The following is a 13,969-nucleotide window of genomic DNA, read 5'->3' as shown; positions in this document are numbered from 1 at the left end:
AAACAGTGTGGTAGCAGTTAGCAAACTGTAAAATTATTTTACAACATATTCTTCTCCAAATAGTAGGTACGGCAAGAAGATAGATTTGATAGATAAAGCAAAATATATATCATCTTGGATTGTGACAAGAATCAGATCAATACAATCTGTAGTTTGTTTACATTAGATAAACATGCAGTACCGTGGTCTTCTAACCATCAGCTGTCGGTCATTATTTTTTTTTTTTTATAAAGAACATACAACTGGCCAATGTCTACCTAATGTAATTGGGATTCTTGGTTTGAAGGTTCTTCATCAGGGTTGAAACCGAAGCCTTAAACTGTGAACCTGCAGTGGGAGGTCTCTTGAGATTAATCTTGGCTGGGTTCCCTTCAGGAAACAATTCTTTAATGAGAGAGTGGTTTGCTTTCCACATGGCTTGTGACAAGTCACGATAGAGGAGGTCGTTGTTCTTATCGACAAATCCTTCTACTTGGTACATTACCTGAAAGATGTACAACATTGTTGGAGATGCAAGCATTCACGTAATACATAACACAATTCACAAGATTAAAAATATACTGACAAAAGTTCACTGACAAGTACATTTTTTTACCGAAAGGGTATGTATGGATGTGTCATCTGCGATTAAAAGATGCTGAACAAGAATTATTCAGCTTTTATATAGAAATAATTCAGTTAAAAATGTTTAATTAGGTGAGCAGTGCTGTACTGGTAAGTTCGTAAGCCAAATGATGAAGAGACATTGCCCTAAGGCTTGTTCTGAGAGGTACCTTGCCAGCGTAATGCTGGATTCGGAAGCAGCAGTGCGGTAGAGACGTATCGTTCAGGAAACGCGAGCACTTGCTCATTCTGCTCTCAAAATGCTGATGAGTGGCACAGACTTGGTTCAGCTTCTCCAAGAAAGTATCATCCGTAACTGTGCCAGGACGGAGACATTCTTCATCCAGCATGGCTATAATTCCATTCTGATTCTACAGATTGAGTAAAATAAATATATGTTCTCAAGGCATAATTCCTATTACTAAAGCAAAGTGCACATGGCAAGCAGATTAAACTTTTCCACTTTCTATAAGAGAAGGTCCAGGTTTACATCAAGAAAACCTTAGAAAGCAGGACAGTTTGTAAGAGCATTCTGTTTCAGATGCTTGACTGTACTTTTTGTTTGGCTGGTCCTGTACAATGCGTACTTAAATCAGTGTTATCTCCTGGGCCTCTGATTCTAAGCCAGTTTGTGCATGCTTTTACTGCAATTCCATGAGCACCCAGCGGGTGTCTTCAATAAAGTTAAGAAGCATTTACACTGTGGGGCTAATTTACATAAGTAGATGTTCACAGGAGAGTTTCAACTCCCTTACCTCACAAAGTATAATGCAAGACTCATTGTGAAAGCCTGTTTGGCCCTGTTTAAGGCATTGTTGAATTCAGTGGAATTTCCTTAAAACGGCCTTGTCCCCTAAACTATTTAGTCCTCACGGTGGAGAAGATTAGCCAATGTTGGCCTTTCAAGATGCATAGCGAAGCAAGTCGATACACAAACTATGCTGCCAACTACTACTTTAGCGAAGAAGCACCTCTAACTCGATTTCTATTCACCATTTATTGTACATAATTTTGTTTGGTAATCTTTTGTTGGACAGGACTAGAAAAAGCATAGCATGTAAACATCTGCTTGTCCTGTGCATATTAATGCTTTTATTGTGTACTTACATTTTCTATCAAATCGCAAATGACTGCATTATTGAAGTATTCAATATGGGTCCACTCAATGCCCTATTAAGGGAGGAAGGAAAAGAAACAGTTAAATTGCAGAACGCTATAGACAGGAAATGAAACGGTGGTCAAATATCCTATTACATCTCCTGAGGGATGTTTTTACAATGTATCCTCATTCATTAAACTGCCTACCTCTTCACATAGACTCTCTCACGGTTGCTGCCGAGGCCATTAACACGGCAAGGCAACATACATACCACTCAACGGTTTTGACACCGAACTGGTTAACATCTAATAAACTCAGAAATGCGGTATCCGTTCATCAATTGCAAAATGGATGCCCCTGAACAACTTCCAGACTTAGTCTTCATTCCATTCCCTGATCTGTATCACATTCCCATGCACTTTAATGGAGCAGAGCCAAACATTTCGGCCGTAAGCTTTAAGGTCAACAGTGCTTTGTATATACTTCTCCAATTTCAAGAACATCAGACACTCCTACTGTTCTGGCTTTAAATGTCAACCTATTGCATGGTTTTCAACATGAGACACAATGCTTAACTGAAAAACAATAATATATTTTTGGATTCAAACAATGCAGGGACTGATGTGGTATTCAATTTGGTGAAGCAAATGACCAATGCCCACAAAGAACAATGTATTCAATTGGGGTGCTGCAAGAGGATGGCGATTGTTCAAGACCACGTGGACAATACTCTGTATAAAGATACATTATTATATATGCAATACTGTAAACGGATACATAAAATATGGAAGGGCAGTAACCAATAAAACAATGAATGGTCTAAATGTATAGTGGGACCCAAATGCATCTAAATTGACTCAGGCATTTTATTACTGCAGACAAAAAACAAAAACAAACAGACTTCTGTCTCTATTAACTATTACGGTAATTTAATACAACAGAACTATTTTGTTCTTTTAGTAGTCACAGTCAAACTCTCATCCTATTTTTTTCCATTTTATTACTTAAGGCCATTTTACATGCCGATATATAAATACTTGCATACAAATTTAAATATTTAAGTGTAATCAAAGTATAGAATTCTTATATTTTTAATTTGCTTACTCCTTGTTTGTCCAGTAATTTTTTGCATACCTCCGGCACTTAATGTGCTCACTATACAATACCACGTGAAATGAGTGATGTATACACTACCTGGTGGCATTCCAGAAAGAAAAAAAATATATACGTAAATAATGGTACATATTGCAAAATGGCACAATCTTTACAATTACTTATTATGATTTATTCACTAAATAGTAAATGCATTCTAAAAAGGTGAAATCCGACAGAGTTTCACCAGTACCAAGGACTAATCTGCCACTCCATCTCAATTCACCAATAGTATTTTGCCGATAAAACAGAATATGGCATTTTACAAGTATTTTATAAAAACATTTCCTGTTGCAATGAAGGAAAACCTGTTAATTTACATTCAAAGGTCCTTTCGTATGACACGAGCCAGGCTGCCAAGATATGTCACTGATAACCTTGAAAATATGTTCAAAAACATTAAAGTATTGCATGCAGTATCGAAACCACTTTCTTTAGAAAAGAAAAAAAAATGTACCTGTTCTAGAACTAGCAATCTTGGAACGCATTCAGTTCTTATGGTGAAGAGATTAAATATTTAGCATTTTCTCTACACTAGAGCTACTCTAGAACGGAATACAAACACATTTAAGAGCGCATTTAAGTCAGACTTTTCCAAAACATCTTCCTAGGACCCTACTTTAGGTATAAGTATTTTCAGAAACAAAACCTTTTTTCTTTTTATTTTAAGCACAATATCAAGATAGCATTGAAAATTACTCCAGTAGAGGAGTGAGAGAGTGAGCAACCGTGAGAGAGTCTATGTGAAGAGGTAGGCAGTTTAATGAACCACACCGTTTATATTTACATTGCATATTTCATAAGCTCCATTTGCATTTTTTTTCTGATACAAAATCCTCTTTTGGGGCATTAAAAAAAATAACAGTCTAATACGGACATTTGAATCCTATAACAATACACATTTCCACGTATTAATATGTACAGTCTAGAGACAAAGCTTGCAATTATTAAAGTTCTTATTTCATCCAATAATAAAGATGAATCTAGAAGCTAATCCAGTAGTATTGGATGGGATGTAACACAAAATCGAGGGATGTCTTGCTGTTCTCAACACCTCTTACTCTAGAAACTCCTGTCATAAGGTCCCTTTTATAATTTTGACTACATATACTCCCAAAGCCCCAGAGATGCTAGATAAATCAGCGGCTGGTTCCTGAGCTGCCCCAGCTGCTACAAAATATATTTAAATATCTCTTATTCATTTGTCTGTGTAAATGATTAATGACCTGTAGTTGGAATAACAGCTTGGTGGCCAAGTCCTGTCACATGACCATCTGCTTTCCTGAAAATTTCTTGAAATTTATAAATGGCTTTGTATTACCTCCTTACCAGAAATATATTGTCATACATTTCTACGTAGACTATACTGTTTTCATCTAGGACTTTAATATCATCCATATTCATTAACATGCTTTTTGAATAGTTAACAGGCTCTTTGAATATTCACGCAATATTTTAGTAGAGAAAGGATGAGAGAATTCTTACTGAACATTATAGAAAGAATATAAATTGGGTATTACCATATTAACTTATCCAAAATGCAAGAGATCACATAAAAAAAAAAAAAAAAAAAAAAAAAAGAAATTCTACATTCTCATCAATTCTACATAAGAAATCAAGCACCCAAAAAGGTGCACTGTAAAAGTGTTCACACAGGTATTGTATGTTTTGCAGTATGAAGTAAGTTTAAATTACAACCATTTGAAACATAAATGTTATAGATATTATGCATTTCTAGACAATGACGTAAGCTATAAAAACGGCCTTAAGTACTGCACTCCCTCAACCACTTAATGAGTCATTAAAGTATGCCAGGCAAATATACGATCATCGTGTAAGCTTAGCTGCCAGATGGGCTTCCGGGCTTCCTTGTTTCATTTACGAAAACAAGTTCTTCCTGAATCTGCAAAAATATGAATACAGGGCTGGTTCATAGATGTGCTAACTTATAAGGAACTGCTTTGGGCCCTTACTGGTCCATGAAGGTCAGACTTAAGAATGTGACATCATATTACATCACTTAAACACATTTTATAAAGTCTATTGTAAAAAAAAATTAAAAAATCCTAACCATCTGTATTATAATTAAATTCACAAAATGTTTCATTATTATTTAGGTTTTATCTACTTGAAGTGAAAACTCAAATGTTATTGTAGGAAATTTAATATTCAAGCTAATAACCTTGCACTCTTTTCCCCCCACATACTACAGGTTTATAACCATTTAAAATGCCATATGGTTAGGCATTCTAATGAAACATCTGCATTAAATGTGTTAAATCTCTTCCATATTTCTTGGAATAAAAATTCTGCTTTAGATGTTCTCTTTTTAACGTAAAATAAAAAGTAATTTGTCATGCTTGGACCCATTGCAAAATAGCTATAGGTAAAAAACTAGCTGAAAAACAGAAGAAGAAATAAAACTGCTCCAGAATCCATATATCTAGTAAACTTGGGTGCCGGCCAACACTTTGTGTTCGTGGGGGGGGGGGGGGGAACTTTGTATTCCTGTTCCTATGTGCAAATATTTGTGTACATTCTTCAGATTCATTTTTCTCAATTTTTGCCATCTTTCAATACGGGGTTAATTGGTCGCCGGCAGGGGGCTCCTCTGCCATCAAGAAATGAAGTGCACCTGAACGTCGCTGGTACAGACCTTTAACTCTTGGAGCGGGGAGACCAGTGGTCTCATCGGGCCAAGCTGCCGCACGACCCTTTAACTCCCGACGGCGAACCTATGGATTTCAGCTCCCGTTAACCCCTGCGATGCTGCGTAGATAAAGGTAGGCTAGATGTCTTAATCTTTGTATACGTTTTGCCACCGCCATGTTCATCTTCATCTTTCGCCCGAATAAGAATGCACAAGTCTAGTATCTAGTATGGATACAGTACTGACAACTACTGTGCAAGTTTCAGAATACATAGGATGGCACAATGTATGACAGCAACACCACTATTCTGAAAAGGATTTAGGCTCTTAAAATTGAATATGAGAAATGTGGTTGGCAAAAATATACATTTCATTTCCCTGCAGCATGTTACCTTTTAGGAACATATAAAAAGTAAAACAATCAGATATATATGAATGCCATCGATACTTCATTTGGAATCCCATTAGTTCACAAAACACCAACAATAACAGTTTTGAATTCTTGTTAAAAATCAATAAATTTGGTATGTCTGATCATTTGGTTTAGCAATGCAGTGACAGTAATATATTGGACCATCAAAGGTTACTGAAGACTAGTCACACGTTCTCGGGGCACTGTAAAATGGACAATTCTGCGCAAAACGGTAAAAGCCTAACAGCAGGACGGTCCCATTACATCGCTTCATGGTTACCACTTTGCCAAGCAAAAATTCAACAGGGGTCAAGTTAATCAAAATTCTAGTGCAAAGAAGCATAGAAGTTAGAGTCTGCTACAACAACTGGCAGCCCATATTTGACTCCTCCGGAACGACATGTTTGACATAAGAAAGTCTAAACATTACTTCAATTGATAGCTATAAGATGCCGAGACACACCAGATAATAACATTAAGCACGTTACCTCGCGAATGTATTCTTCTTGCTCCTCCTTAAGCGTTAGCTCAATGAAGATCTGCTGCAGCTTCTCATTACAATAGTTTATGATAAACTGTTCAAAGCTGTTTTCCTAGAAACATATCAGACAGTTAATCCCAATTCCCTACAACACAAAATCTTTTAAACATTTTACTCCCTTATTAGCCAATCAGATTAATGATTTTGGTTCATAAATATATGGATCAAATTTGCTACTACAAGAATGTTTAGTTCTAGGTAATATCTACTAATATAGATAAGATCCATCTGGTTTTAAACACTCTAATCGAGTCACAGTTTTCAATCTGTGAATTTAGTGGCTAAAATATTTTGTGATTCCGTCTGCTCAGCCTTCTTTCCTTTTAATGGGTTGCATGTATGTGACCTCACAGGGCTAGCTTCAAACACTGCTTCTGGGGCCATACTTTAGAAGTTCTCTTAACATTAAAGGGTACTTAATATAAGGAGCAACTGTGGTTTTCTATCTTAGCGGCACATTTCATGTTGCTGCCAACCATTTCAAACAAGTTTTTCTTTTAATGTTTTTTTTTCTCCTAAATTATTCCATGCAAAAAAAAAAAAAAAAATTGTACAAATGAACATACTGTGCAAGGCTGCTGTCTGAATACATGTGCAGGCAAGAACTTTTCTAACTTCACATAATACTTTAGATACAAAATACTACATAAACATTTATATGGATGGTAGGATATTTAAGCAGAGCTTCGCATTACTGTACATTAAAAGCCACTGCAAAATAAAACCATTTATGGAAACAGAAACCAAGCCTGGAAACACACAGTTCATCAAGAGCGGCCCCAAAAAAAAGTACATAAAGTACATAAGGAAGAAAGCAGAAGTTAAACTAAAGAGGTCTAGTCCCAAACAATGCATCAAAAGTTCAGCTAGCATTAGAACTCACTGAAGCTGGTTTAGTTTACATGAAGCATGCAAAGAACGCTCACTGCATCGAATGTGATACTTACGGAGTTCTGGGTAAAAAGCAGAAATCCACAAAAAGTACAGTCAGTTCAAAAGATACTAAGCAGTAATAAAGAGACAACCGTATCTAGCCATTACAGTGTGGAGACCATACATACAGAAGTCAATACTGAAATCAAATTAAAATAATGCAGGGGCAAACACGGGTTGGAGTTTAGGTCAAAAGTGCGAAACCCCCGATTACACGACGCCATTTTGTCGGCAAAAGGTACTGTACAGGGTGGGATGAAAATGCTATAAAAAGCCAATGCATAGTAAAATGGCAAAATAAAGATATGATGTCATGGACTATGGTATTGTGGGATTAATAGGTTAGTTTACTGTAGTTATATATATATATATATATATATATGTGTATGCATGTATGTGTGTGTGTGTATGTATGTGTGTTACGGAAATGTTGAAAAACGAAAATATGCCGATATGCTTAATAAAAAAGCAATGGTGGGAAAATTAGAAAGATATGTGAAATATCTAAGGCCCTGCCCTTCCCAACCCTTGAACAGTTGAATTTGTTTTCCATTATGTGCTTCTGGCATTCTGTTAGAAACATTTGTTTACAGAGACATGGATGGATCAAGACATCAAAATTTTATCCAAAACCACTAAAAATCCAGCTACTTTTTAATTGCCAAATGTGTAACACTTAAAAAAGCTGTAACTTACAGAACATCTTCAAAACATGAAATCTCTCAATGATTAGCACAACTGTGGACAATAAAGCTGCCCTAAAAGGCACAGTAGCCTTGTTCTATACGTGTGAAACACTATAACTATAGCAAACACCAAAACCAGTCGTGGTCCCAATGTCCTTTTTACCAAGAGATTTTTTTATTTTTTTTTAAAATTTCAAGTAAAATATTCTAGGGTCATGTTACAATAAATTTCTGTTTAAAATCCTTTTACATGTGTCACTTAATTTGATCACTAATATTTTGGTTTATTTTATGATCCAAAATTATGTATTTTATTGTATGTATTGTAAATGAAGTGACCGTGTTTAAGGAGGGTTATGGAGCCCCTGCCATCTACTGTTGTCAGCTGTGATGAAGCACTGAGAAGTAAGCGACAAAAGCTGGTCTTGTTCTTAGTTTACAGAGAAAAAGATGATGTTGTACTTGTTGTCATCTGCCTTGCTCAGCACAGTTGAAGAATAATTTATGCTGACATACGCCTGCTGCCTCCACTTCACCCTACACACATTCATTTTAGCAAGTATGCACACACAGCTAATTCTAGCAGGACCAGAGCCAGAACTTAGTCACACGGCTAAATTAAAGAGGAAAGGCAGATAGGAGGAAATAAGATACCCCCATTGAATCACAGTATAGAGTGAATATCTGCTTTATTAAATTTATTTTGGAGGGTCTAGTACTTCTCAATGAAAGGGCTCCAGGTTCAAAGCTTTTAGCATTAATTATGAACGGTACTAAGAGTCAAAATCTTAAGTTATACTTAACGCATATGTATATATACTTAACACATGTATATGTGAAACATGGGGAAAGACAAAGATTATATATATATATATATATATATATATATATATATATATATATATATATATATATATATATATATATATATATATATATATATATATATGTATATGTATATATCTTGCACGAGAGAAGAGAGGGATTGAAAGGAATAAATTGATTTACCAAACATGGGAAGAGTTTATTTAAAAAGACGAGAAATGTTAGAAGGTGGTCATGATCTAAAAGCTAGAGAGTAGGAGGCTAAATGTAATGTAAAAAAGTTATACTTTACTGAGAGGGTGGCTAATAAGTGGAACAGCCACCTGGCAGAAGTGGTGGAGACTAATATAGTAAGGGATTTTCAACATGGATGAATAAGAACAGCCATGAAATGATGCATTTCTAGAAGGCTACATGACTGTGCGTGGAATGGTCATTATATAGTTATAGGCGCCTGGAGAACAGCCTACTTTCTGTCTGAACTCCAAACATACATAAAATGGTGCAATGACCTATATCTATTTCTCTAAGCACAGTGGTTTCTTAAATATGGCAAATACGAGTCAGCCAGAATATATTTTTATGATATATCAAACAGATATAAATATGCCCACACAAAAGAAAGAGATAAGAATAGGAGAAACAGTAAACAAATAGGTGGCATCATGATATGCCAGTAGTGATTATATGGGGATTTGCGCTCGCTCTCTGATAGACTCGGGTGCTCATTGCAGCAAAAAGGAAAAGAATAATAAGAAACTGCACTGGTCATTGCTGCGTCTTTCATTTCAAATTCAAACAAACAAGCAGGTATTTTTTATTAAGTCACTTTCTGCTGGCCGTTACAGAATCTGGTGGAGAATGCATATCTTAGTATTAAAGGTCATGATTCAGCAATAACCACTCGCAGTCCTTAATTGCGCAGTTTTGCAGAAAGTGGTCTTACCTCAAAAATCTCAAAACCATAAATATCCAGAACACCCATCACCTTCTTCCTTACTTTACTTTGTGCCTTACAAAATAAAAAAATGTTTATATTAGAAACAGATGCCAAAACACAAACTTTGTAACAAATTTAAACTTGCCATCTCGATGGAAAAAAAGCAAGTGCTCTGCATTTATTTGCCCACTATTTTACGCTTGTTCCAAACTAGTATTGGCCTCAAATTTAGAGCTTAAAACCCACTGTGTCTGCTTAATATCTGCCTAAATGTACAAGGGATCACATCCTGGCCCTGTATTGTTGATTGTTCACATAAAGTACAAGATATTTCCACAATAAAATATGTTGGGTTTTTTTGATACTGAACTGATGGCTTCTCCAGCCATGAACATCTGAGATGCAGAGGCAGCTAATACAATCTGCAAAATACATACATTTCAGTTATTTGCAACACTTCAGTGGATTTTGCAGAACTGTTACAATAGGAAAATGATCATTAAAAATGACAAGGAACATTTTGACACGAATATAAGGTTTGTTTCCTATTCAGAGGCATAAAACAGAACATTAAAATGGTTATAGTGACTTGGAAAGGATAATCAAATAACTACTGGTACCTTTATGCTCTCATTTATTCTTTGGACAAGCCATGAAAACAACCTGCTGTACATGTTCTTAGCTAGAGCATCACGTGCGTAGTAGGCCTGTGTGTCAGAGGAACAATAAATTAGCATGAATGTGTAAAACATGTTCTACAGGTTTCTCAGTACAGACCAACTATAGCTGTTCATTTCAACAGTGAAATAGCATTTTGTTCTGGGCAAGAAAGGAAGCACAATCCAATGCGTCAAAAGCTCATATCAGGCTCTAAAGAGTTGAAAACAAATATCAGCCTATCTTTCCCCATCTTTAATTATGACCCCTATCAATTAAAATAAGAATTGTATCCTGGTAGGGGTTGTGGAAACGAACAATGTATTCACTTAACACACAACAGAATAGGGACTTTCTTAGAGTGGAAAAAATAGGACGACAGATTGCTTTTTATATTTTTTTCTTTTACTGTGAACAGCTCACTCATTACAAATGGTTACTTGTTTGAGTCCCAGAAAGAATACATTCAACGACAATGACTCCTTTAACAAAAATGCTTGGGGTTTTAAAATTTTAAAAGAAAATGTGCATATTTTTGTTAGACACCATTCCTGTTTTTCTTCTTCAAACACCAAAGTAATGCAAGTTATCTGTTGCGATAGATTCATATAAAAAAAAACAAAAAACATTACTAACAAAAACATGTTCACTACAAAGATGGTCACTGCTGCCATCTACTGATCCGGCTTTGCACCGGAGATCCATTTTACACTTTAACAAAAACTCACCTGAGCAACATTAAGCGTTGTGGATACTTTTTCCTGTTTGGCTTCCACAGTCCGGAAACTAAATGCTCTTTCTAGCACGGTTTGCTCGATGCCCATCAACTCGCAAATCTCTTTCAGCTCTATAAATCAGGGTTAACAAAATCTTAAAGCCATTCCCATTATCAAGACATATTTCAGATGGATCACACAAGGTATAGTCAAATTTATTTTTGACTTGGGCACAAACTCTGATAATAAAATGGCCTTTCCATCAGAAGTTATGTGGTGCCTTTTTTTTTTTATTTATTTATTTTTTTTTATTTCCCTCTCACATTTTTTTTTTTTTTAAGTAGGCAATGTTACCATGCCACATAACTTCTGACAGAAAGGCACAGAGTTGGGGAGGAAAGGTAGGCAATCCCTGACTGGGGCGAAAAGACCACCAGTCAATTACTCATGCTGTCCCTTTGTTGTTGACCATGGCCGTCAATAAATAAATGAACAAGGCAAAACAAATAAATATGGATCATAATGTTGCATCAAGTATTTAGTAAAACATCTGTGATATCATCATGGTCCTTTAATGCATATTTACATTGGCTAGAGTTCTAGGAAAAATAAAGGTTCCACTCCAGTCTCAAAGAGATAGCATGTGAAACATCTACATTGCCATCTGTGAAGCACATGATCCTTGAGTATCCTCTCAGTATGTTTTTTACCCATACAGAGTTCAATAGCGAGAACCAGTCTATTCTAGTACGTAAAGCGACGTTTATGCCAGAAAACATTGCTAAACACACTAATCACAACAATGTGGAGACAAGACTTGCAGTGCAGACATACTTTTGAGTACATATTCTATACGAAAAATAGTCATAAAGCAACATTCTGCAAACCAGGTACACAAATCAAGTTTTGAGAAACTGGGCCAAGAAAAAAAAAATCTCAAGAAACTGCAACGTGGACATTAATTTGTAATAGCCATGAACTTCTTGAGGAAGAAAATGTGTCCATAACACACCAGCTATAATGTGACTGAATATATTTATTCAGGTAGATTATGGTGTGTGCTATCGGTTTCTCAGTGTAATCAGACAGATTTGGAAAAGCTCTATTAGCAGACGGGGCAATCTTTGCATAACAAATTATTTCCTTGTCCTAAACTCGCCTCCTTTCTCCTCACTTCCCCTTCAAAGGCTGCCTGAGCCAGCTTCCTCTGAAGCAATGGAGCAACTTAATGCTGAGGAAAAGTCATGTGAATTCTATGGCATTAACATTACAGCTACCATCGGCTCTGCATCTAAAAAATTGCAACATTCCACAGGGGCTGAAATGTCAAGTTTGTTTTGATACCTGCTAAAAGTGAATAAACTCTCCTGAACCTCAGTAACAATCCTTGGTGTGCTCATTTAGTGTGTGTGCGTGTGTACAATATATTTTTTTTACCCTCTTATGCTAATGGCAGAAAAGGTTAGGGCCTTTTGCGTGTAGCTGGACAGACATTGACACCTGCGATCTCCACGTGTTCAGCCCCACTGTGTCCTTAAATGTACTAATGGAGACAACTAACAAGAGTCATATCGACCATTTTGGATTTTACCATTTTTATCTTTGACTTTACTTTCGTCCAGGCCATTGACTCGATTTTCTGGCTTAAACTCAATATTTCCCAGTTTTAGTACTGCAGCCACTATTGCCAGGACAGACTGTGTTTCATGGTCCAAAAACCCAACTATCTGCATAGCATTCTGAAAGGGAAAAAAAAAAAAAAAAAAAAAAGAGACCATTATCAATGTTAGCATCAGTATAATAATCGCCAGAAGGTTTTTTCAGAAAAAGAAGTGCAGCTCTGCTTTCGACACAGGTCTGTCTGCATTATTCTGACAAGGTGTAGTACTTCCACAACAAAATGGGCTCTATCCTGTTGCGGAAATAGAAAGAACAAACAGAGAACAAGAAGTGGAGACATGGAGGTGGTAGGGAGCCATTGTGAGAGAGCATCCAAGAAAGAGAGAAAGGGTGCGCATGCGAGAGAATAAAAGTGTGCATGTATGTGTAAGTGTGCGAGAGAGAGGGCACAAAATGCAAACAAAAACATTCCGAGCTTTCTGCTTCATTTTCATTTGTTTCTTTGGGGTTCTTCCTTGTTTTTAGACATTCATACAAACTGACAAATGTAACAACATTTGTAAAATAAATAAATAAAATAGCACAAGTCTACCATTGAGAGTAAAGTATAAGTATTCCTTATCAGAAAAATGAGAAGAGAACCGTTTGTAAGTTGGAATTTGGCCATTTACCCTGACAGTTCTGAAATTTGATGCATCATCGATACCATTCACTTTTGCAGAGTCCAGACTTAAGTAGTTGTATTTGCTGAAGTCACGCTCAAGCTTAAGTTTATCTGTAAAAATTAAAATATGTTAAAGAATAGAAATACGTTTAGGATTTTGTTTATCAAATTAAGATCACTAACAAAGCACAGCATGGGAAAATAAACTATGGAAAGGTCTAGAATGTATCAGGGAAGAACGTTTAGCGTACAAATGTCTTCACTGTAGGTTTTGAAAGAGGTTGCCGTGAGCCCTACCAATTTAAGCTTGGAAATTACAGAATTCCTCTTTCTGTAGCAGATTCTACCCTTAAAACCCACTTCAAGTTTTTGCCAGGGCTTCAAAGTATCAATAAATGATTGTGCACATAGATAACAGCTGGAAACCGTTTTACAAACACTCCCAGTCTGTAAACCTCCATCGTGAAGAAA

General features: G+C 36.1%; 1 protein-coding gene across 4 annotated transcripts in view; it reads right to left on the bottom strand.

Moving 5' to 3' along the window:
- LOC149290639 (unconventional myosin-Ib-like) overlaps positions 1-13,969 on the bottom strand; it is a 78,753-nt gene that overhangs the window by 21,795 nt on the left and 42,989 nt on the right. For all 4 annotated transcript variants that reach the window (XM_089488364.1, XM_089488366.1, XM_089488365.1 and 1 more), the window contains exons 8-16: positions 13,506-13,609; positions 12,806-12,953; positions 11,227-11,345; positions 10,462-10,548; positions 9,848-9,913; positions 6,405-6,509; positions 1,711-1,773; positions 774-974; positions 258-484 (exon numbers count right to left, since the gene is read on the bottom strand). In XM_089488364.1, coding sequence (XP_089344490.1) covers positions 258-484; positions 774-974; positions 1,711-1,773; positions 6,405-6,509; positions 9,848-9,913; positions 10,462-10,548; positions 11,227-11,345; positions 12,806-12,953; positions 13,506-13,609 — 1,120 coding nt within the window. The remainder of the gene's footprint in view (positions 1-257; positions 485-773; positions 975-1,710; positions 1,774-6,404; positions 6,510-9,847; positions 9,914-10,461; positions 10,549-11,226; positions 11,346-12,805; positions 12,954-13,505; positions 13,610-13,969) is intronic.

This window comes from Sceloporus occidentalis, unplaced genomic scaffold, assembly GCF_023333645.1.
Source record: "Sceloporus occidentalis isolate IW3139 unplaced genomic scaffold, rSceOcc1.0.p SCAF_38, whole genome shotgun sequence".
NCBI lineage: Eukaryota > Metazoa > Chordata > Lepidosauria > Squamata > Phrynosomatidae > Sceloporus > Sceloporus occidentalis.
The sequence above is the reverse complement of the archived record's forward strand: the minus strand, read 5'-3'. Positions and strand labels throughout refer to the sequence as shown.